The sequence below is a fragment of the Hyla sarda genome, chromosome 3 (genome assembly GCF_029499605.1).
Source record: "Hyla sarda isolate aHylSar1 chromosome 3, aHylSar1.hap1, whole genome shotgun sequence".
NCBI lineage: Eukaryota > Metazoa > Chordata > Amphibia > Anura > Hylidae > Hyla > Hyla sarda.
In genome coordinates, this window is record NC_079191.1 from 293932987 (window position 1) to 293957973 (window position 24987).

Below are 24987 nucleotides of genomic sequence, written 5' to 3' on the forward strand. Positions count from 1 at the left end.
CCCTGCCTGTCCGGGGGTCCTGAGTCCTATCGCCGCCACCGCCGCCCAAACATCCCCCCCCCCCGCCGCACCGAGCCCCTTACCGCACCGCGCCCCCTACCGCCCCACCGCACTGCGTCGGCCCCATTGCCTCCCCCATCCCCGGTTTTATAATTACCTGTTACCGGAGCCCGGGGTCCACTCTACATCTGGCTCCGGTGGCGTCCTCTAAAGCTGTCATGCGTCACTCGTCATTGCGCACAGCGTAACGCAGGATGCAGCAGGAGCCAGAAGTAGCGTTGACCCCGGGCCCCGGGAACAGGTAATTATAAAACCGGGGATGGGGGAGGCAATGGGGCCGGGGCGGTGCGGTGGGGGGTGCGACGTGGGGCTGTGCGGCGGTTCGGTGGGGTGGCGGTCGCGGTGCGGTGGGGGCGGTTAGGTAATTGCGGATACCGATAATGCCCAAGATCGTGGTTATCAGCTGATAATATCGGCCAAACCGATAATCGGTCGATCCCTACTTTCCAGAGCCAGTTGATTTATGAAAAAAAAGTTTTGGCCTGGAATACCCCTTTAATCACCACCACCACCATCACATATTCACAGACAATATCACATCACTTATAACCATCACACTATTAATTACCACCCAAGACCTTGAGAACCAGTCACTTCCCATTATTTTTATTATTATTATTTATGTTTAATCGGGTATACAGGAGATTATACCCAGACTAAAGTTCTCGGTCACCACAACAGATTGAGTACATCTCACATATCTTCGTTTTTCTATTTTATACAGAATGTTGTTACTGATAAGTGTGCACTGCATTTTAGTACATATATATATATATATATATATATATATATATATAAAACGTATATCTGTATATATATAATATATATAGATTTTTTTTTAACTCTGCATTATTTGTGGTAGTTTATTGGTTAGTTTTTTTTTTCAGTCTAAGCCATATTTGGATTTAAAAAAAAGAGAAATTAAATGAAAGACACTACTCATCTCCTTCCTGCTCCACCTTATGGGGATTTTTCTAAGTGTCTGAAAGAATAACTGTCTTTGTTGCTCACTGCAACCAATCACAGTGCAGCTTTTTATTTGTGTAAATAAAAATAAACATGTGGTATCGCCGCGTGCGGAAATGTCTGAACTATAAAAATTTATTGTTAATTAAACCGCACGATCAATGGCGTAATCACAAAAAAATTCCAAAATAGTGTATTTTTGGTAACTTTTTTTTATAATGAAAAGATGAATTAAAAGCAATCAAAAAGTCTGATCAATACAAAAACGGTATTGATAAAAACTTAAGAACACGGCGCAAAAAATGAGCCCTCCTAACGGCCCGTATGCGGAAAAATAAAAAAGTTATAGGGGTCAGAATATGAGAATTTTTAATGCATAAATTTTCCTGCATGTAGTTATGATTTTTTTCAGAAGTATGACAAAATCAAACCTATAGAAGTAGGGGATCATTTTAACTGTATGGACCTACAGAATAAAGAAAAGGTGTAATTTTTAGCGAAAAATGCATTGCATAGAAACGGAAGCCCCCAAAATGTACAAAATGACATTTTTTGTTCAATTTTGCCGCACAATGAATTTTTTTTCGTTTCGTTGTAGTTTTTTTTGTAAAATGTCAGTGCAAAGTAGAATTGGTGGCGCAAAAAAATAAGCCATCATATGGAATTTTATGTGCAAAATTGAAAGCATTATAATTTTTAGAAGGTGATGAGGAAAAAATGAAAATGCAAAAACGGAAAAATGCTGAGTCCTTAAGGGGTTAAAGGAGGTATCTGAAAAATTAAAGAAGCAATCTGATGGGTTGCTATGGGCAACTGCACCACTCTTTCTCTACAAAGGTTTTGATAAATCTCCCTAAATGTGTGTAATCAAGTTTTTGTTTTGAAATTTACATACAGTATATATTCAGATTTCACGCACGAAAACCTGCTGTATACATGCTATGAGATTACCTACAGATTTGTGCTTGCAAAATCTGCAGCAAGTAAGATATGTGTGTAGCCCGCCCTTCAAACGATGGTCTGTCAGTGCTGTCCATATAGTGATTCTGTCCATGACATGGTGACGTATGGAGGGGCATACTATGTCACTCAGCCTTCTTCTGTGCCTGCACTAGTTTCTAGTGTGCATTTTGTTTCTATGAAGGAGGGTGAGGGACATAATGGTCTCATGTCCCTCAATACACCATGTTTTGGAAGGGTTCACCACAGGGATGGTTCTGAAGCAGGCAGAGCTTTCTGCTACGTCCACACTAAGGACATTAAACCAATGGAATTTCGCTGGCTGAATTCTGCTTGCAGTAGGTGCCACGCAGACATTGCAGTCTCCATAGAGAGCAATGTAGTCTTTTCTGCAAAAAAAATCAACATGTTCATTCTTTGAGTGAAAGTTATTTCTGTTAGACTGTGGAATCGCTGCATCGATTCCGCAGTATAAACAGAGCAGCAGAATCCCTTGAAAAAATGAGACACCAGCAGAATGCTCGCAGTGTGGACAAGACCTTAGAGAGCTACATAATAATTCAGAAGTAATCTGCTGAACAATACTTACCACCGCTGAGCAATTGTAACCTCTATCTTAATATACTTTTATTTTACACTACAGGATAAATCTTTTACATGTACTCTATTCATGCCATTTGAAGACTTTGAAAAATGTTGCAAAGCAGAGGATGTACTGGATTTCTTCAAGACATACTTTCCAGACTCTATAAACTTAATTGGACCGTAAGATAATTTTTGTTGCAAAATTTATATTTGTATAATTATTAAATAAGGTCATGCTGACTACTAGTAACATTTTAAAGTTAAAAAAAAAAAATACTGTTCAACATGATACTATTTAAAGTAGCTTTTCAACTAAGGCCTCATTCATATCTGCAAGGCCTCATTCACTCTGTTTAGGAAGCTCTATTTACATATTCCATTCAAATGAGTTAAGCGGAGAGAAAAAGACTGCAGGTTGAAATCTTTTTCTCTGCTTGACTCCTACAAAACAGCAGATACCAGAGGGAAACTTGACAGACCACATTCAAAGTCAATAGGACTCTGGATGTCCATTGTGCAATGAGTCACTCAAGTCCATTGTTTGCTGCTAGAACAGGCTCTGCAACGTAGCCTTAAACATTTTCCTTAAAGGGGTACTCTGCCGGAAAACATCTTATCCCCTATCCAAAGGATAGGACATAAGATGTCTGATCATGAGGGTCTTGCCACTGGGGACTCCCGGAATCTCTGGGCTGGCAGCTTGGAGCTTCCGTGTTTGTGACGTCAAGCCACGCCCCCTCCATTCTTGTCTATGGGAGGGGGTGTGGCGGCTAGTACTTGGTCATCACGCCTCATCCAATAGACATGAATGAAGAGGGCGTGGAGGCTGTAGTCGCCAGTCATCCGTCACTAAGCGGAATTGGCTCCATGCATCGGATGACTGGGGTGCAGTGGAGATCGCGGGGGTCCCCAGCAGCGGGACCCCCGCAATTAGACATCTTATCCCCTATCCTTACGACATACATGTTAAGTGTCCGCTAAGGGACTTTTAAACATGCTCAGCAGCCTGGACTCACCACTAATGACGCACAGCGGCGATAACCTCTATGAGACTGTCACAGTTAATTGCAGCATCTAAAAGTGCTAAATTCTGTTGCTGGTTAGCTCAGGTAATCAATTGAAATGACGGACAGAGGGTCCCTCCCTGCCTTTCTGCTATCTGATTGATGCCCCATATGTGCAGGCAGCCTTAGCAGCCTGTACAAGTGGAGCGCAGATAACAATGATGAATGCTGTGCTATAGCACATCTTTGTTCAGTGTTTGCAGTGTAAAGGTTGCATGCAATAGTCACCTATGGGGTCTAATAATAGTAAAGAAAACGTTATTACATGTGAATAGGCCCTTCAACTAATAATAATCTAAATTACCCCCTTTACTAATTTATCAAATAAAATAATGTAAACAAAATTACATTTGTGGTATCGCTGCATGTGGCAATGTTGGAACTATTTAAAGACAACTGCAGTGAAATAAACTTTAATGTCTGATCGCAGGAGGTTCAGCTGCTGGGACCTCCGGCGATCTCCCGAACGGGGCCCCGGCATTGCCACACTGCGGGCCAGCTAATGCGCATGTCGTCGAGCTCACTGAGCTTAACGGACACGCCCATACAGCTCTATTGGAGAGGCGGGGATGCACGATCACTGCCATAGTTCTCTCCCATAGAACTAAATGGAGGGCCGCAGCGTCATGCTGCGGCTGGCACGCCTCCTACACAGGAAAGCTGCGGCAGAGCCGGGGCCCTGTGCAGGACCCCCTGCGATCAGACACTTATCCTCTATCCTATGGATAGGGGATACGTTTATTTTACTGCAGAATTCCTTTTAAAAAAACTAGAATGAAAGCACGTAGTGAATTGTGTTATCTTAATAGAAATACCAGAGTCCAGAATTGCTGATTTTTTGTCAATTCATATACAAGAAAAAACATAAGAAAAAGCAACCAAAACATCCCATCAAGACAAAAATGGTAACGATAAAAACTGCAGATCACAATGCAAACAATGGGCCCTTATACTGCTCCTTTTACTGGGAAAATGGGAAAAAATGTGTTATAGGGCTCATAAGAGGGCAATTTTAAGCACACTTATTTTCTTACAAAAAAGTTCTAAGTAGTAAAATAAAACAAAACCTATATGAATTGGGTATCGTTGTAATCATATCAACCTATAAAATAAAGATAATGGCCCTGATTTACTAAGAGTAAGTTTTGTTGTGTTTTTTGCTGTTCCGACCTTTTTTCCCCCATGGTATTTACTAATTTACTCAGCTTTCAGAAACGTTATACATGCTTTAAAGTGTAGGGTTTTCCTCCTAGAAAATTCACATGATTTTTCATGAGGGGTTTTCAGAAAAGATGAGCGATTTTGGATGAAATGTAGGGAACACACCTCTTTTCCCGAAAACCACGCCCATTTTGTAGTTTCTTTTCACTCTGAGTGTTTCTGATTCTGTCGGGTTTTTTCTGTTGCGCATTCAGAATTTACACAGAATTTAGGCACATAACCCCACAAAAAGAGTTGGAATGCTGTTAGTAAATAAGGGGCAATGTGTCATTAACCTCCAAAAAGTAGCAGCATTTTTTTTTTTTTGCCACACAAATATATTTTTTAGTCTTGATGTAGATTTGTAAAAAAAATTATAATAGGTAGTACAAAAAACAAGCCCACATATGGGTCTGTATGTGGAAGATTTAAAGAGTTACAGCTAATAAAAATGCGAGGAGGAAACTTCAATTCCAAGTAATTCTGTTGGAGAAGCAGCTTAGTGTTCACACTATCGCTTCATTCAAACTTTATAGAACTTCCAAAGATATAAGAATACAGTGCGCGTCTGCTTTTCACAGTTCCACTGAGTTTAAATGGAATGGCAGTGAGCATACTCAACTTTCAATCCATTAAATTGATGATTGATCAGGCTTATATAGGTCAGACCCCCAACAATCAGAAACTTATACCTTGTGGATAGGTGGAACGATGATGATGCTTGATTGATGGATGATGATGATAATTGATTGATGGATGATGATTGATTGATTGATGGATGATGATTGATTGGATGATTATTGATGATTGATTGATGGATGATGATTGATTGATGGATGATTGATTGGTGGATGGTGAAGGATGATGGATGATGATGATAAAAATATATATATTAACATTTTTCCCTGACAGGTCTTCTGTACCTTAATGCTCATATTTTTTTCCATTGTCACCTCAAGTACTGTAACTTTATAATTTTTCAGTCAAAAAAGCCATATGTTCATTTATTATTTGCAGTACAAGTTGTTCATTTTAATTCCTTCATTTTAGCATTTGTATATTTCAATGATTACATTAGCTAACTTTTTTTTTTTTTGCAGGGAAAATGAAAAAAAAAATGCATTTTTATCATTCAATTTTAGCGTTTTAAATCTCCTCAATTTACCATACGGTAAAATTAACCTTATAGCTTTATTCTATGGGTCAGCATGATTACAACAATACTAATGTAACTTTTTACTATTCTACTACTTTGGTACAATAGAAGCATTACGCCATGCCACATTACAAAACCCATCTTTTTTTTGCCTGCTATGTTATGCCTAGTTTTAAAATGGGGTAATCCGCCCCTAGACATCTTATCCCCTATCCAAAGGAAAGGACATAAGATGCCTTATCTTGAGGGTCCCGCCGCTTCGACCCCACTCGATCCCCCTGCAGCACGTGACGTTCTATAGAAAAAAAGGCTGACGTCACTGCCATGCCCGCTCAATGCAAGTCTATGGGAGGGGGTGTGGCCGTGCTGCCACGAGCCTCCGGTGCCGCAGCCGATGTTCTAAATGAACGTCGGGTGCTGCAGGGAAATCGCGGGAGGTCCTAGTGGCGGAACCCCTGTGATCAGATATCTTATCCCCTATCTTTTGGATAGGGGATAAGTTGTCTAGTGGTCTAGTGTCTAGTTGTCTAAAGTACTTAAAGGGAAAAACGTGTAACTTTTTGATAATTTTCATTTCTGTTTTCTGAGAGGCGGATTAACAAAATACAGCCATCAAGGTTTTGTTTTTTATGTTTTATTTTTTTTTTTTTTACAGCATTCAACATGCAGGATAAATAATTAATTGATTATATTGCTTGGTTCCTTTAACACATGGAGATACTACGTTTGTGTATTTTCTTATGTTTTATGCAGAAAAAGGGAATATATATATATATATATATATATATATTGTGATAAGGTGGCAAGGAAAGGGTGTATTTCCTTGTCTCATCCTGAAGAATCTCTCATCACATTTTTAATTAATGAGGCAGCAGGGAAGGGAGGTGTATATAGGATGGAGAGTCAGTCTAATCTGTGCTCTCCCTTGGAAACAGCATGCTGCTGTAGGGAGAGACATCAGCCTTTTTGGAGACACACAGCAGGAGCTGTGAGGGCCCAAATGACAGTGGGTACTGTGGCTAAATCAGGTTGCAGATGGCACATGTTTTGCTGGCTGAGGGAAGCTCACCAGTAAGTAGTCAGGGCATGCTTACATGTATAGTCAGTGACTAGACGGTCTAGGGCTTTATTTTTGTTCCTGTTTATGTTTTGTTTTACCTGCAACGCAACCTGAGGAAATAAAGCTGGCGAGGAGCCAGACTTGTATGCGGAACTGTGGTCTGTGGTATTATTGTGAGGAACGTGTCCCGTGGCAAGTGACAGGACGATCCGAGAGCTAATACCCAAGACAGTTTGTCACAATGTATATATATATATATATATATAACTCCAAAAAAGGAAAGCGGCACTCCAATAGCAGAAAAAAGGTGTGTTTATTCACCCATCAAGTCAAATGCGACGTTTCAGCCTCACAATGAAGCCTTTCTCAAGCAGTGTATTAGTGTTACATCACTTCCTTAAATATCATTAATCATAGTGACATCATCACCTCATTTACATTAATTAAATATTAAACATCCATATACAAAATAGAAAAGTACATTTATGCTATCATGTGCATCATAAAACCATATTTGACATCTATGCAAATCATAGCCAAGTGTTGATCTATACAAAACAGTGTTTAAATACAAAAGTGCATTATGTAAACATAACATCACGTCAGCCGAGAGGGTGGTCCCTCACCTTCATAGCCATGTGTTCACCTCCTGATTCGCTGCTTCATCATCGGGTCCTCTGTTTGTAAATAACTCTACTGCGCAAAACCGGAAGGGCATCGCGTCACTCACGCGCGTTTCCCCTTCACTGACTTCACATACTTAATGCGCAGGACCGGAAATGTATAACTTGACATGCATCCTTATTACTTTCTAAGTGTTTCTCTCATCCGGCTTACTGTGTTGCCCCGGCGCATGCGCACACACCGGAGACCACAGAATCAGACATCTTGAAGTCGGGCTACATAGAGAAAACAAAGGGCCAATGCCGTATCTTCAATATTCATTCAGTGGCCATTTTACTAAGGGGCACACTGCCCTCACATTCCTTCCACCATATATAAAAGATTGGCATCGGCACTAAGTCATATCAATACCACTAGGGATAGAATTGGACACACTGAAAATGTACCCCATCAGCCCGATATTCACTGGTGTGTGGCACCTAATCTCAATGGGAAATCCGTGTGGGGTATGAAAAGTATCAGGGCACTCAGATTAGGGAATAATGGAGATGACATAGAACATATAGGAATCAGTGAGAGGACAAAAGTAGTTCCATGGTTACCCTAAGTTAATTACCTTGATCAATAGATTATACCAGTTGTATTATTCATCAACAAATGTATATATCCACAGTACCCTATATGTCCCAAGTGTATGCTGAAACAGTCACACACTTATAGGACGGGTATGATCGTCAATACACGATCTATAATCGTATATAGCCCGACCCTGTGTATATCATGTACTTGATAATCGGTCATTTGGGACATCCCGTCCACATATGTGACCATCTAATTGCATACCATCGGGTGTTCAAAGGCTATATCCAAGCTTCCACACTCCATATCAGGTGCATATATGAACCTATGTCCTATCTCTTGTCCAGCTCAAGAGATTCCCCCACTGTCCATGTCATCACCTCTCCCCTCCGAGGTCCCACAGAAAACTCCTCCCCTTCCACAACTGTTATCCCAGATCAGTGCCATCACACCAAAGAACATCGGTGAAATTTGGGGCCATCCCCCGTGAACCAAAAACATCCACATTTATTGTCTACAGTACCATATATAATGCAAGAGATTGGAATTCCGGACAGTAAAGAATTCTCAATTTCAGATGACACGATGAATGAAGTCGCGATCAGTGGTGACGTGATGTATCCTCAAGTGAACTTTGTGCACTAAAAATGAAGAAAATAAAAAAATATATAATTAAAATCAAGAAATGATAAAATCCAAACGTATACTGTTCAAGTCAAGTGGACATAATACTATGTGCCACCAGTCGTATTCCCTCAGTTATCATGACATGAGAGGTTTTAAGCAAAAATCCCTGTTCAGCCCCCTCGGGTATAGGGAGCCTAGTCTGTCAATCCACATGAGTTCCTTCTTTTTTAATTCTTTAGTCCTATCACCTCCTTTGCGTAGTTTAGGGACATGGTCTATAATCATAAATCTCAACTGTTCTACCTGGTGATTATGATCTTTAAAGTGCCTAGGTACAGGTAGTTCAATTTTACCAGTGCGGATGGACGACCTATGATTGCTCAACCTAAAGCGGCACTCAGTAGTCGTCTCACCTACATAAATGTATGGACAGGGGCACACCAGGACATAGACTACAAAATCCGACCTACATGTCAAATGATGGCGAATCTTGTACTGTGCATTAGAATTGGGGTGAGTAAAGATATCACCTTTCAATATATGTTTGCAATTATCGCAATGCATACATGGAAAACTACCCGGCTTATATTGTGTAGATAAGTTGGTCTTAACATTGAGGACATCCGTCTTCACGAGTTTGTCTCTGAGGTTCAGAGATCTCCTATAGGCCAACATAGGAGGTGCCTGAAATTCAGGTATATGCCCAAAAGTATCAGAGATGATACTCCAGTGTCTCCGGATACTTCTTCCTATCCTATTACTCAGACGGGTAAATGTGGATACAAAGGGTATACGTGTTTGTTGCGACTTATCTTTACCAGATGTTAATGTATCTGCCCGGTCCAACTGTTGAACCCTCTGTGTGATGCCTGATCAGTTCCCTTGGGTAACCCCTCCGGATAAATTTATCCCCCATCTCATTCAGCCTCCCCTCTACTTTTACTGGATCATAAGTAAATGGAAGATAGTCAGCTACACCTTTCCTTGCGCTCGGCAGTCTCCTCAGAAATATGAAGAAAAGAAAGCAGGAGCCAGCGCACAGTCTTCAGGTTTATTCAAGAGGTATACAAAGGTAACAGGATAGTACACATACCGGCACTCCGGATAGGATGTGACGCGTTTCGGGTCACGTGACCCTTTGTCAAACAGATAATTGGGTAGAGACTGGCTACCTTTTTATATGGTGTTTCACAGGTGCAGCTTGACTGGCTAATGAAAAAAAGTTCATTAACCCTCAATAGCTCAAACATTGTGAAAAACATCGAAAAAGCTTTACAGGAAAATGTTACAAAACATGCACAAAAGCACAAATATAAATAGGTTACGTTGCATATTACAAGGTTCTATATGCTAACATAATAACATGTTACATGATTAAAGATAAAGTATGGAATTGGTATAATATTGCAGAAAAGAGGTGTAAGACTAATCGTAATACAGGATAATATCAGATCTAAAATTAAGACCATGCGGCTGGTAACTGCGTAGATTATATATCCAAAAGATTTCTCTGTTGCGAAGGGTTTTAACCCTGTCACCACCTCGTTTCTGCTTGTGAACCAATTCTATACCATGGAAAGAAAAATGGGATGTGTCACGATTATGTTTGTCACAAAAATGTTTTGAAACACTGGATATATTGACATGATGAGGATTTAAAATGCCTCTAATATGCTCCTGAATCCTGATTTTAAGCGGACGTTTAGTGCTTCCTATATAAGATAGGTTGCAAAGTTTGCAACAAATCCTATATACCACAAAGGTAGTTTGGCAGTTTATAAAGGATTTTATGGGCAAGCTGTGTTGAGCAGAAAGTCCAGGTGTGAATTTACACTTATCGGCGTATCTGCAAACAACACATCTTGAGTTGCCACAAGGAAAAAAACCTTTAACTTTGAGCCAATTGTCGGCTCGTGGACGCGCACTGGGTAACATGCTAGGAGATAGCATGCCACCCAGTGTGGGTGCTTTCCTGGAAGAAAAATTACATCCATTTTTAAGAATTTTAGCTAATGTTGGATCTTGGTCCAAAATGGGAAGATATTTTTTTATGATTTTTAAAATTTGATGATATTCGTTGCTATAAGTGGTAACAAAGCAAACTTTTTGATGCACTCACAGGTGCATTCACACGTTGCGTTTTAGAAACCAGCAAAGAATTCCTTTCTTTTCCACTGACTATAGATCGAGCCCGATCTATGGTCCACCATGGATAACCTCTATCCCTTAACCTAGAAGTAATCAAGGTGGATTCCACATTGAATGAATGGGGAGAGGAACAGTTACGTTTTGCTCTAGTAAATTCACCTACAGGAACAGATTTTATGGTGTGTTGAGGATGGCAGGATTCTGCCCGCAATAGAGTATTGCCGGCACTGGGTTTTCTGTATGTGCATGTATGCACACTGTTATTTTCCGCAGAAAGAAAGATGTCCAAAAATGGAACCTTTGTTTCATGCCAGGAAAAAGTAAAAAACAAGTTGTGAAAATTGTTATTGACATAATCAATGAACTTGTGTGCACGGTCTTGTGTGGACGACCATATGATGATCACGTCATCCACAAAGCGACCGTACCACACAATGTCTGAAAAAAAGGGATTATCCTCGCAAAAAATATACTGGAGTTCCCACCAAAAAACATAAAGGTTAGCTGCAGATGGGGAGGACTTAGCCCCCATTGAAGCTCCTGTTTTTTGTAGAAAAAATTGGTCTTCAAACATAAAAAAGTTATGTGATAAAATGTAATGCAGTGCCTCCAATGTGAATGACTTTAATTCGGAACTGTAAATGGAAAACAAATCCATGACATCCGGATTTCGGATGACTAATTCGGAACTGTAAATGGAAAACAAATCCATGACATCCGAAATGTCATCCGAAATCCGGATGTCATGGATTTGTTTTCCATTTACAGTTCCGAATTAAAGTCATTCACATTGGAGGCACTGCATTACATTTTATCACATAACTTTTTTATGTTTGAAGACCAATTTTTTCTACAAAAAACAGGAGCTTCAATGGGGGCTAAGTCCTCCCCATCTGCAGCTAACCTTTATGTTTTTTGGTGGGAACTCCAGTATATTTTTTGCGAGGATAATCCCTTTTTTTCAGACATTGTGTGGTACGGTCGCTTTGTGGATGACGTGATCATCATATGGTCGTCCACACAAGACCGTGCACACAAGTTCATTGATTATGTCAATAACAATTTTCACAACTTGTTTTTTACTTTTTCCTGGCATGAAACAAAGGTTCCATTTTTGGACATCTTTCTTTCTGCGGAAAATAACAGTGTGCATACATGCACATACAGAAAACCCAGTGCCGGCAATACTCTATTGCGGGCAGAATCCTGCCATCCTCAACACACCATAAAATCTGTTCCTGTAGGTGAATTTACTAGAGCAAAACGTAACTGTTCCTCTCCCCATTCATTCAATGTGGAATCCACCTTGATTACTTCTAGGTTAAGGGATAGAGGTTATCCATGGTGGACCATAGATCGGGCTCGATCTATAGTCAGTGGAAAAGAAAGGAATTCTTTGCTGGTATCTAAAACGCAACGTGTGAATGCACCTGTGAGTGCATCCAAAGTTTGCTTTGTTACCACTTATAGCAACGAATATCATCAAATTTTAAAAATCATAAAAAAATATCTTCCCATTTTGGACCAAGATCCAACATTAGCTAAAATTCTTAAAAATGGATGTAATTTTTCTTCCAGGAAAGCACCCACACTGGGTGGCATGCTATCTCCTAGCATGTTACCCAGTGCGCGTCCACGAGCCGACAATTGGCTCAAAGTTAAAGGTTTTTTTCCTTGTGGCAACTCAAGATGTGTTGTTTGCAGATACGCCGATAAGTGTAAATTCACACCTGGACTTTCTGCTCAACACAGCTTGCCCATAAAATCCTTTATAAACTGCCAAACTACCTTTGTGGTATATAGGATTTGTTGCAAACTTTGCAACCTATCTTATATAGGAAGCACTAAACGTCCGCTTAAAATCAGGATTCAGGAGCATATTAGAGGCATTTTAAATCCTCATCATGTCAATATATCCAGTGTTTCAAAACATTTTTGTGACAAACATAATCGTGACACATCCCATTTTTCTTTCCATGGTATAGAATTGGTTCACAAGCAGAAACGAGGTGGTGACAGGGTTAAAACCCTTCGCAACAGAGAAATCTTTTGGATATATAATCTACGCAGTTACCAGCCGCATGGTCTTAATTTTAGATCTGATATTATCCTGTATTACGATTAGTCTTACACCTCTTTTCTGCAATATTATACCAATTCCATACTTTATCTTTAATCATGTAACATGTTATTATGTTAGCATATAGAACCTTGTAATATGCAACGTAACCTATTTATATTTGTGCTTTTGTGCATGTTTTGTAACATTTTCCTGTAAAGCTTGTTCGATGTTTTTCACAATGTTTGAGCTATTGAGGGTTAATGAACTTTTTTTCATTAGCCAGTCAAGCTGCACCTGTGAAACACCATATAAAAAGGTAGCCAGTCTCTACCCAATTATCTGTTTGACAAAGGGTCACGTGACCCGAAACGCGTCACATCCTATCCGGAGTGCCGGTATGTGTACTATCCTGTTACCTTTGTATACCTCTTGAATAAACCTGAAGACTGTGCGCTGGCTCCTGCTTTCTTTTCTTCATTTTACTGGATCATCCACGATCCTCTTCACTCTGAGGAGTTGGCTGTATGGAAGAGATTTCACCATACTCCTAGGGTGAGAGCTGTCAAACATCAATAAATTGTTCCTGTCAGTGGGCTTAACAAAAAGGTCTGTTTTCAAAACATTGTTCTCAACGTAAACCCATGTATCCAGGAACTGGATGCCATCCTGGGAACATTCCATCGTAAATTTTATGTCCCCGTCTATGGCATTCAGCCCCTGAAAAAACTCTTTTAACTGGGTCTCTGTACCTGTCCAGATAACGAAGATGTCATCTATATACCGATACCACCTTGAGACATGCTCAAATAGGTGGGATGGGTATATAGACGACTCCTCGAGATCTGCCATCACTATGTTCGCGTAAGTTGGCGCCATGTTCGAACCCATGGCGGTCCCCCTTAATTGAACATAGTAATCCTCTCCAAATAAAAAGTAATTACAACTTAAGATGATATCTACCAAGCCTATGATAAATTCTTTGCACTCCGGTGTCTGTGAGTTGTTTCTCAACACCTTGTGGATGCTCTGTATACCTCTATCATGATTGATAGAGGTATACAGGCTTACCACATCAAAGGAAACCAACCATGTTCCATCTGGAAAATGGATGTCCCCCAGTTTAGACAGAAAATCAGAAGTGTCCCTGATATAGGATTTTGTATTAACTGCATACTGACGCAGAAATTTGTCAACATAAATAGCTGATGGACTCAATAAAGACTCTCGTCCAGAAACAATAGGTCTCCCTGGTGGTCTAGTGAGGCACTTATGTACAGTGCCGGTTCCCTCAATTTTTCTTTTTATATATATATATATATATATATATATATATATATATATATAAAAAGCAGATACAGGCGCAGCACTCCAACAAAATAAGTGATTTAATATCTCATGTCAGCATTACAACGTTTCAGCTCCTCCTGGAGCCTTTTTGCAAGCTTGAAAAAGGCTCCAGGAGGAGCTGAAACGTTGTAATGCTGACATGAGATATTAAATCACTTATTTTGTTGGAGTGCTGCGCCTGTATCTGGTTTTTATCTTGGATGGACTCTGATCAAGTCCTTTGGGACGTTGGCACCAATTTTTTGGTTGGACTGGATAAGTAGTGCTGCTTTATTTTGGGATTATATATATATATATATATATATATATACACATACATACATACCCAGGCACACTGCAGGCACAGAGATTGACTGCAGCATGTTAGGGGTTAATCTCCAGCAGGATGCCAGCTATCTTGCTGACAGGTCTAGCTTTCGCAATCCCATGCCACCACCTTTATCAAGTCCTGCTGTTAAAACACTAAAGGATAAAAGAAATACCCTCAATGACTGCCATAAAAAAGGCATAATCGTGGTCATTGTGAGGTTAAATACAAAATAACTATTATTTTACATTTGCTTGTATAACCTGTCTAAGGCTTTATTAACCCAAGGAGTTGTTTTTTGCGCATTACTAGAATATTTGGACCATTCTATTTAGGGCACCCTATTACATGCGCACTATAGACTAATATTTTACGAACACATCAAATGTACAATTAAGCTGGAATCCTAAAACTTCCAAAACATTTTTAACTCCTTAAGGACATAGGGCGTACCTGTACGCCCTACGCCCGATCCCGGTGTTTGAAATGGGGTCACGCCGTGACCCCGCATCACACCGGGTCGGTCCCAGCTGCTAATAATAGCCGGGATCCTGGGCTAACAGCGAGCGGCATCGATCGTTGTGCCGCATGCTGTTAACCCTTCAGATGCGGCGATCAAAGTCGATCGTCGATTGATTGCTCCAAGCCTGAGCTACAGGCTTGAGTAATAAAGCCCCTATCTCACTGATCCGTGCAAAGCTATGGCTTTGCATGGATCAGCATAGGAGATCAGTGTGTGCAGTGCTATAGCTCCCTATGGGAGCTATAACACTGCAAAAAAAAAGTAAAAAAAAAATAAATAAAAAAACCCTTCCCTTTTCCCATAAAAAAAAAAACTGTGTAAATAAAAATAAACATGTGTCGCCGCGTGCGGAAATGTCCGAACTATAAAAATATATCATTAATTAAAGCGCAAAAAAATTCCAAAGTTCAAAATAGTGTATTTTTAGTCCCTTTTTAAATCATGAAAAAATTTATAAAAAGTGATCAAAAAGTCCAATCAATACAAATATAATACCGATAAAAACTTCAGAACACGGGGCAAAAAATTAGCCCTTATACTGGCCAGTACGCAGAAAAATAAAAAAGTTAGGGGTTAGGGGTTAGAATATGAGAATTTTTAACATATAAATTTTCCTGCATGTAGTTATGATTTTTTTCCAAAGTACGTCAATATCATACCTATATAAGTAGGGTATCATTTTAACCGTATGGACCTACAGAATAAAGATAAGGTGTTATTTTTACCGAAAAATTTATTGCGTAGAAACGGAAACCAAAAGTTACAAAATGAAATTTTTTCTTCAATTTTGTCGTATAATGATTTTTTTTTCCGTTTCGCCGTCGATTTTTGGGTGAAATGACGAATGTCACTGCAAAGAAGAATTGGTGGCACAAGAATTAAGCCATCATATGGAATTTTATGTGCAAAATTGAAAGCGTTATGATTTTTAGAAGGTGATGAGGAAAAAATGAAAATGCAAAAACGGAAAAACCCTGTGTCCTTAAGGGGTTAAGGGGGTTTATTGAAGGACGTTTTAAACAGTACTGACAGTAGTTTACACACTTTTATAACAGTGTATTATTTATTGAATGATAATATAAAATATTTTTCCACCCTTTCTATAAGGAACAACTTAAAAAAAGATTTCTTCCTGTTGCCACCACAAGCCTTGATCTCTGTCAAGTGCTCATCATTTTGCATGGACAGTAAATGTGTTCTAATGGGTGATGCAGCCCATGCTGTTGTGCCTTTCTATGGACAAGGAATGAATGCTGTAAGTATATTCATACAGCAAAATAATGCACTAAGCAAATCATGTTGTTATCTTATAACTTTATTTTGAGAACTAGAAAATTTGAATATGTAACTGCTATATAGTATATATAGAGAAAACTGCTATAACATACATATAAATATTACTGCTATACCATATATATAAATGGGTACACACACATACACTGAATAACTACTTTATTAGAAACACCCATCTAGCATTGCGATGGACCTCTTTTGGTTTTGATAACTACAGAAATGTGTTACATCGTAGATTCTACTAGGCAATTAAATTGTTCTGCAGGAATATTGACCCATGAAGACAGGATAGCTTTTTGCAATTGCCGCACATTAGATGGTGATACTGACATGCTCTGAAGAGCTGTTCTACCAGGTTCTTTACCAGATGCTTCATAAGATTAAGATGTGAGGGAGGATGATGGCTAGGGGAACATGCTAAACTTGCTGTCATGTCTAGAGGCTCAATAGAGGTGTAGAACACTTTGCCTTGTTTTAACACGCATAGGGAGTGTGCTGTGTTTGTGAAATAATACTGTTATTCAGTATGACTTTCAGATTACAGGCATCACTATTCGAATTACTGCCGCAGAGCATCTGGATGTGGCAGATTTTTTATGTAACTTTAATTTAATTTGAATTTATTTAAATTTTTTGATTACCCATTCTGGTGAGCATCGAGCTGGCGGTCCGCCGCGTGGCGAGCTACCACCTGTTACAGCACCTGCCTCTCAGCACACCCCCATACTCTGAGTGTTCACTTGAAAAGGGAGGGATTGCAGTATCAGCAACTTGAACAGGAGCACATTCAGCTTCTGTGCCATTGGTTAAGTAGGCACCGAAATCTAAAAGTGGCTGCAGTGAAAAGGCTCGTACTTGTATCTTAAAGGGGTTATCCAGGAAAAAAAATTTTTATATATATCAACTGGCTCCAGAAAGTTAAACAGATTTGTAAATGACTTCTATTACAAAATCTTAATCCTTTCAGTACTTATGAGCTTCTGAAGTTAAGGTTGTTCTTCTCTTTCTAAATCCTCTCTGATGACACCTGTCTCGGGAAACGCCCAGTTTAGAAGCAAATCCCCATAGCAAACCTCTTCTAAACTGGGCGTTTCCCGAGACAGGTGTCATCAGAGAGGATTTAGACAGAAAAGAACAACCTTAACTTCAGAAGCTCATAAGTACGGAAAGGATTAATATTTTTTAATAGAAGTATTACATTTGAGCTGGTGGTCTTCCGCAAGGCGAGATACCACCTGTTCCAGCCCCTGCCTCTCAGCGCCCCCTGACTGTGAAAGTGCAAATGTTTCATTTAATGCGTTATGGTTCATTGTTATAGCCCCAACCTGTTTCACTGGATTCTTGTGGTAATTCCGCAGGTAATATATGACGTCGACCATCATAAAGCCTTAGTCTTGAAAAGATGATATCAATTTTTTTTAAATTTAAAGATTTATATTAGATTCCCAAGTTTAATGTCCTGGCATTCACTTTGAACTAATGGTGTATGATCACAAAACACAGTCTAACAAGGAGTCACATGGTGGCACAATGATAGAGCCTAGAGGTGGCAGCAGCCCGACGAGACCATAGGGACTCACAATAGAAAAGATTAAAGATATTTTGTAAAATTTAAATTGAAGATTTATGATACATGGTGATCTAAGGTGCCAACAGCATAAGGAGACCATATGGTGGCACAATTACACAGCCTGGAGGTGGCAGCAGCATGAGGAGACCATAGGGCCTCACAATAAGAAAGATTAAAAGATACATTTTCTAATTTAAATTGAAGATTTATGGTAGCTATTGCTATTTGTAGGTAATGTCCCAGGAGCATGAGGAGACCATATAGTGGCTAAATGACACAGCCTGGAGCTGGCGGCAGCATGAGGAGACCATATAGTGGCTGAATGGCACAGCCTGGAGTTGGCGGCAGCATGAGGAGACCATATAGTGGCTGAATGGCACAGCATGGATTTGGTGCCAGCAAGAGGAGACCATATAGTGGCTGAATGACACAGTCTGGAGCTGGTGGCAGCATGAGGAGACCACATAGTGGCTGAATGACAAAGCGTGGATGTGGCGGCAGCATGAGGAGAACATATAGTGGCTGAATGACACAGCATGTGTCAGGGACAGACTGGGGGACAGGGAGAGTGAGCCCTAAACTTACCCTAAAACCATCTCTCCCTGCCTACTTGCCCATCCACCCCAAACGATGAATTGACAACTGGGCCCCGGTCCCTCTCTGAACTAAAGTGCTGGGGCCTAATAAAAACACACACTAATAAATAGTCGGTCACCAACCAGAAAACTTACAGGAACAAACAACTCTATAGTATATAAGTTCAGAGGATACAGATCAGAGAGTAGTACAGAGAAAACAAATCAGTGGTCATGAACAGAGGACACCATAGATCAGTGGACATGAACAGGGGGCTCAATGGCCGTGAATAGAGGAGTCTATAGATCAGCGGTCATGAACAGAGGACTCATAGATAAGTGATCATGAACAGAACTCCAAAGATCTGAATAAAGAACTAAATGACAAATAGTGTTCAAAACACCAGACAGGAAAACGGATAAGTCAACACACTATAGGAACAGACAGGAATATAGCATAATCTCCCAGAATGTCCAATAGACACAAAGTCCCACTGTACAAGAAACAGGGATCTATAGCTAAACAGGAATTATCGCAATCCCCCAGATAACCTCCAGGAGAAACAGTGATGTCTTGATACTAGAACGCAATCTCCCAGAGTACACCTTGGAGCACGGAGATATCTTGTACTAATCCTCGATACCCCATGGACAATAATTATAGAACGCAGTTCACACTGAACAAGACAGAAATCGGATGAGTCTAAGCAGACACCACAGAATATAAATATAGGACACTGTTCACACTGGACACACAAACTGGACACTCCACACCGCTATAGGAATAGCCATTAATAATAAATCCATATAGACTGCTGACCAGCAGCCCCCACACCGCAGTTTGGTCAGGATGCTGGCCCAGTAGGAAAACAGAAATATAAAACACAGAACTTCACAAAAACGTATGCAAGAGAATACACAGTGTGAACAGACACATAACAGAAAGGAAGGCAAATCCTAAAACCGACTAAACAAACACAGCTTAAAATCTAAAACATGGCTAAAACCAGATAATACAAAGTGCAAGCTAAAACAGATATAGTAGATTAAAAGCTCAAATAAGAATGGCAGTAGCAAGTTAGCAGCATGTCCAGCAACTTAGCAAGTCAGGATATAATGACGTAATCACCAGCACAGAGACTATGCTGGTCTGGCAATAAATAGACACACCCGAAAGGCTATTGGCTAACAGAGGCCTGGGCTGAAATGGCCAGAAAAAATGTAACAGTTCCCTGGCCAGGAAACATAAAACTATTCACACACAAGCAAAGCAATAGCTGTGTGTGAACACAGACCACTACAGACATGATAGCGTGGAGGTGGCGGCAGCATGAGGAGAACATATAGTGGCTGAACGACACAGCCTGGAGTTGTCGGCAGCATGAGGAGAACATATAGTGGCTGAATGGCACAGCCGGGAGTTGGCGGCAGCATGAGGAGAACATATAGTGGCTGAATGACACAGCCTGGAGTTGGCGGCAGCATGAGGAGACAACATAGTGGCTGAATGACACAGCCTGGAGGTGACGGCAGCATGAGGAGAACATATGGTGGGAGAATGAGACAGCCTGGATATGGCAGCAGCAGCATCAGGAGTCCTAAAAGTGACCCAAGAGTGGTGCGGTGAGTGGCATTACCAGTACCCGGTGAGGAAGGGGGATTAAAAAAGGTCTCATGCGGAGAAATGTTTGTAACTGGGGAGCAGCGCCTTAAATCTGTTTTGCACTATCCATATTTGTGAAGTGTTGGTGTGGCACCCAGGGCCGACATCAGGGGGGTACAACCAGTACTCCAGTAAGGGGCCCAGGCTCCCACGGGCCCAGGCCCCACTACACCCCCCTGCAGCAGCCCCAGCACAGAAGCAGAAGATTGCCTTAAAACAGCAGCCTCCTGGTTCCACTGGCAGCTGCAACCTAATGCTTACTGCATCTGTCCTCTCCTCCCTGTACAAGCAGAGGTTTCAGGCAGCAGCAACAGCAGCACAGTGGAGCGATTTACTGCCAAACATTGAGCTGTGTATGGGATGGTAGAGGACCTTAGATGATGTCATTACCATGTGATCACTCACATAGGTGGGAAGAGCGTGTCTGCTGTGCTGTGGAGGCCCAGAAAGAAGTTGCTGTATAGGGGAATGTGTTTATCATGATAAGGTAACTTATAGTATGTTCACACTCACACACAAATAACTATCTCTGTGTTTTTCAAACAGTGTGCCTCCAGCTGTTACAAACTACAACTCCCAACTCCCGGCATGCCCGGAGATCCAACGGCTGTCTGGGCTTGCTGGGAGTTGTACTTTTGCAACAGCTGGAGATACATTGTTTGGAAAACACTGCACTATAAAATTCACACACACTGCATTTAACACACCACCTTTTCCCATTTGTTTAAAATAAAATAATTTAAGAATTCAAACGTGGAATCGCCGCATGTGCGTAAATATCCAAACTATTACAATATTAGTCCACAATTACTAATTTTAAGTAATTTCATATAAGATAAAAATTAATAAACAGCGATCTTAATAAACCCATCAAAAATAAAAGATGGTACCAGTAAAAACTACAGATCAAAGCGCAAAAGGTGCGCCCTCACACATTCCAGTATATGGAAAAATTCTAAAGGTATAGGGGTCAGAAGAGGATGATAATATAATTTTAATACGATAATATAATATAATATAATATAACATAATGAAAAGTGCACTGGGTAGAAATGGAATTAAGTGACACGGAGGGGGATCAGAGGGGGCATATAAAGTGGCACAGGCGGATCATAGGGGGATATAAAGTGGCACAGGGGGCATCAGAGGGGGGCAAATGATATAGCACAGGGGGTTGATCAAGGGGGAGGGGATAAAAGTGCATGGGGGTAGCAGCCCGATTTGTAATGCTGATACTGGTATAATGTATGTCGTAGGACGCGCAACGTGATATGTGCAATTGGCGGTACTGTGAGGGGTGTCCAGGGGGCCCAGGCCTGAGCTGTGTAAGGGGCCCCAAAATTTCTGATAGCAGCCCTAGTGGCACCATGGTCAATCTACTCTGATGCATCAGGCATTGGTGCGTGGAAATCCTGGCTGATCCATGCTTGATTCATCTTCACAAAGGTCAGTCTCTCCACATTTTTCATGGACAGACGAGTTCTCCTTGGGATGATCATGGCCCCCACCGCACTAAATACCCACTCAGATGGCACACAACTGGCCGGGCAGGACAGCTTTTCCAGGGCAAACTCTGCTAGTTGCAGCCACAAATCAAGTTTGGCTGCCCAGAAGTCCAGCGAATCTTCAAGGTGTGTTGGCATTGGCATGTCAAGGTATGCCACCACCTGCTGGTTCAGGTCCTGCTCCAGGTCTACCTGCTGCTGATGAGTTGCTTCACTATGTGGGTGAAGAAAGCTACTCATCAGCAACTGTAGACTCAGACTGCTGCTGAAGGAGCTGGTACTGCTCCTGCCACCCCACCCTTCCCCTCCTCAGCAGCCATGGCAGTGGAAAGTGAGTGCAGAGGGCCCCCCAAGTCAGACCTATGAGACGATGGACGATGGTGCCGATAGGCATTGTCCAACTGACAACGTAGGATGTCTCTGTAGTAGGGTCAGTTTGTCCTCCCTCTCAGTCGGTGTAAAAAAAGGCCCCCATTTTGTGGTGGAGAGCCAGAAGTCATCCCGCTGCCGAATGGTGACAATTCAGTGGTCACTACGCAAGCAACTGACCATGCATCGTGCCATTTGTGCTAGAGACTCGGAGGGACTCCCTGCCTCTGCATACTGTTACAGTGTGTCTGGGTCCTCTGTCTCGACTAACTCATAACCCTCTAGCTCTCCTCCTCCTCCTCCAGTTCAGCCCCCACAGGGCTCATGTGGCTCTGAGATGTAGGCGCCACGTCTCCAGTGCCCTTACCAGCCATCGTTTCCAACAAGTGTTGTAGAAAATGAAGCAGTGGAATGAGGTTGTTCATCCCGTAATCCTGGCGACTGACTAATAATGTGGCTTCCTCATAGGGCATTAGCAAACGGCAGGTGTAACGTATGAGCTGCCAATGGTTGACATTGAAGTTACACAGGGGAGTCCCCCTATCGGCTTGGATTATCAAGAAATTGGTGATGGCTTTTCTTTGTTCGTATAGTCGGTCCACCATATGGAGGGAAAATTCCAAAGTGTGGTAACGTCACAAATCAGATTATGTTGGGGGATGTCGTTCTGATACTGTAGCTCAAGGAGGGTGTGCTTTGCGGTGTACGAGTGGCTGAAGTGCATGCAAAGTTTCCTTCCCATTGTTAAGATGTCTTGCAAATGGGGGGGAACACTTCAGGAACCGTTTGACAACCAGATTGAACACGTGTGCTATGCACGGTGCATGGCTAAGCCTTCCTTGTTGCAGCGCAGACAAGATGTTCTTCCCGTTGTCAGTCACCATGGTTCCCATTTCCAGTTTTCATGGAGTAAGCCATGCTCTGATTTCTTTATCAATGATTTTTAGCAGTTCCTCCCCTGTGTGACTCCGTACGCCTAGGCAGACCATGTTAAGAACAGTGTGAAACCGCCGTGCCCTGCACACATGGTATGCTGAAGGGGCACTGAGACTTGTCCGTGCAGTGGAGGCTGAGGACACGGTGGAGGATGAGAAGGCAGAGTCGCCCACTGTCACATGACCAACGGCCAGAGAGCATGGAGGAGGAAGTAGCGTGACCTGTCCAAGTTGGCGTTGTGGCTGTGCAGGAACCATATTCACCCAGTGGGCTGTAAAGCACATGTATTGTCCCTGACCATAGTTACAGCTCCAGACTTCGGCGCTGCCGTTCACTTTGATGCACACTGACAGGCTCAAGGACTGGCCCACCTTCTCTTCCACAAAACTGTGCAGGGCTGGCACTGCCTTCTTCGCAAAGAAATGATGGCTTGGGACTCTCCACCTCGGCTCGGCAAAAACCATCAGTTCTCTGAAAGATGCAGAGTCCACCACTTGAAAAGGCAGGGACTGCAGCACCAGCAACTTGGACAGGAGCACATTCAGCTTCTGCACCGTTGGATGAGTGGGTGCATACTGTTGTCTCTTGGACATGGCTTGGCTGATGGATTGCTGGCGGAATGACTGACTCAAACTAGTAGGAGTAGGAACATCTGGAGCAACACAAGGAGGGTATGACACACAGCTCCCTTCGGCTGAGGTGGTGGAGCCTTGGCTGGCTGAAACAGGGAGCGGCGTGCCACTGGGTAATGCAGCAGGCTGGACCACCACATTGGAGCCTCGATTCTCCCAGGCCACTTTATGGTGATGCTTCATATGTTGACGAAGGGCCATGGTGCCAATATTGGGACCCTGGCCATGCTCCACCTTCTGCCGACACATCTTGCATGTGGCTATGTTAACCTCCTTTGGATGCTTGATGAAAAACTGCCACACCGCCGAGTAGCTGATGTTCCCACCAACAGTCTGCACTAATTGACTGCTACTGACGCTGTCTCCAGGAACCCCAGGAAGGTAGGTGGTCTCCCCCGGGCACATTTGGCTCCAGAATTTCCACTTCTTCCACCATGCTGACTGTCAACCATGCTACCACCTTGCTGGCTTAGCTGCTGCCTCAGGGGCAACCTGCAACCCTCTTCTCCTGATGATGATGAAGCCCCTTCTGCACCTGGCTCCCAATTGTGATCGGCTTCATCATCATCATCAACAAGTGTCTGCACGTCACTGATGTCCTCCTCAGGTTCCTCAACAGTGTCTGCTTCAGGACCCTGAACGCTGGCAACACCACCTCCCACGTCACTCTCCACATCACTACTTGCCCGCCTAGTGGAGGAAGCGGCGGATATCTCCTCCACTTCTTGGCTGGTCAGTAGCTGCTGACTGTCCCCTATTAGATCGTCCTCACTGAGTAGTGGAGCTGAACTCACAGGATAAGATACTTATATGGGGGAGGGAACAGCATAGGACAGAGGCAATGGGAGGACAGTGACTGCTCCCGGTCCATGTCAACTGATGGTTGTGTCTGAGGAACCCACTGACTGTTGACTGGGGGTATCAGATGTCACTTGTGAGAAAGTGGATGACCGTGTTAACCAATCGATGACGGCAGATGGGTTGCTGGCTGAGACACGACCGCTAGCTGATACCGGGAGATCAGGCCTCTCGCTGCAACTCCTGCTGCCACTCGCCCCTAGTCTGCTGCGACCTCTGCCTGATGAATTTAGGCCTCTGTCACTCCTCTGTGCACGTCCTGGCACTTCTCTGCCTGACATACTTAGTGCGTATATGAGGGGAGTACAGTATGCGCCA

The 24987-nt window shown here is 42.1% G+C and overlaps 1 protein-coding gene across 9 annotated transcripts in view; it reads left to right on the forward strand.

Moving 5' to 3' along the window:
• Positions 1-24987, forward strand: part of KMO (kynurenine 3-monooxygenase) — a 622272-nt gene that overhangs the window by 348881 nt on the left and 248404 nt on the right. For all 9 annotated transcript variants that reach the window (XM_056566897.1, XM_056566902.1, XM_056566899.1 and 6 more), the window contains 2 exons: positions 2630-2751; positions 16376-16523. In XM_056566897.1, the coding sequence (XP_056422872.1) occupies positions 2630-2751; positions 16376-16523 (270 nt within the window). The remainder of the gene's footprint in view (positions 1-2629; positions 2752-16375; positions 16524-24987) is intronic.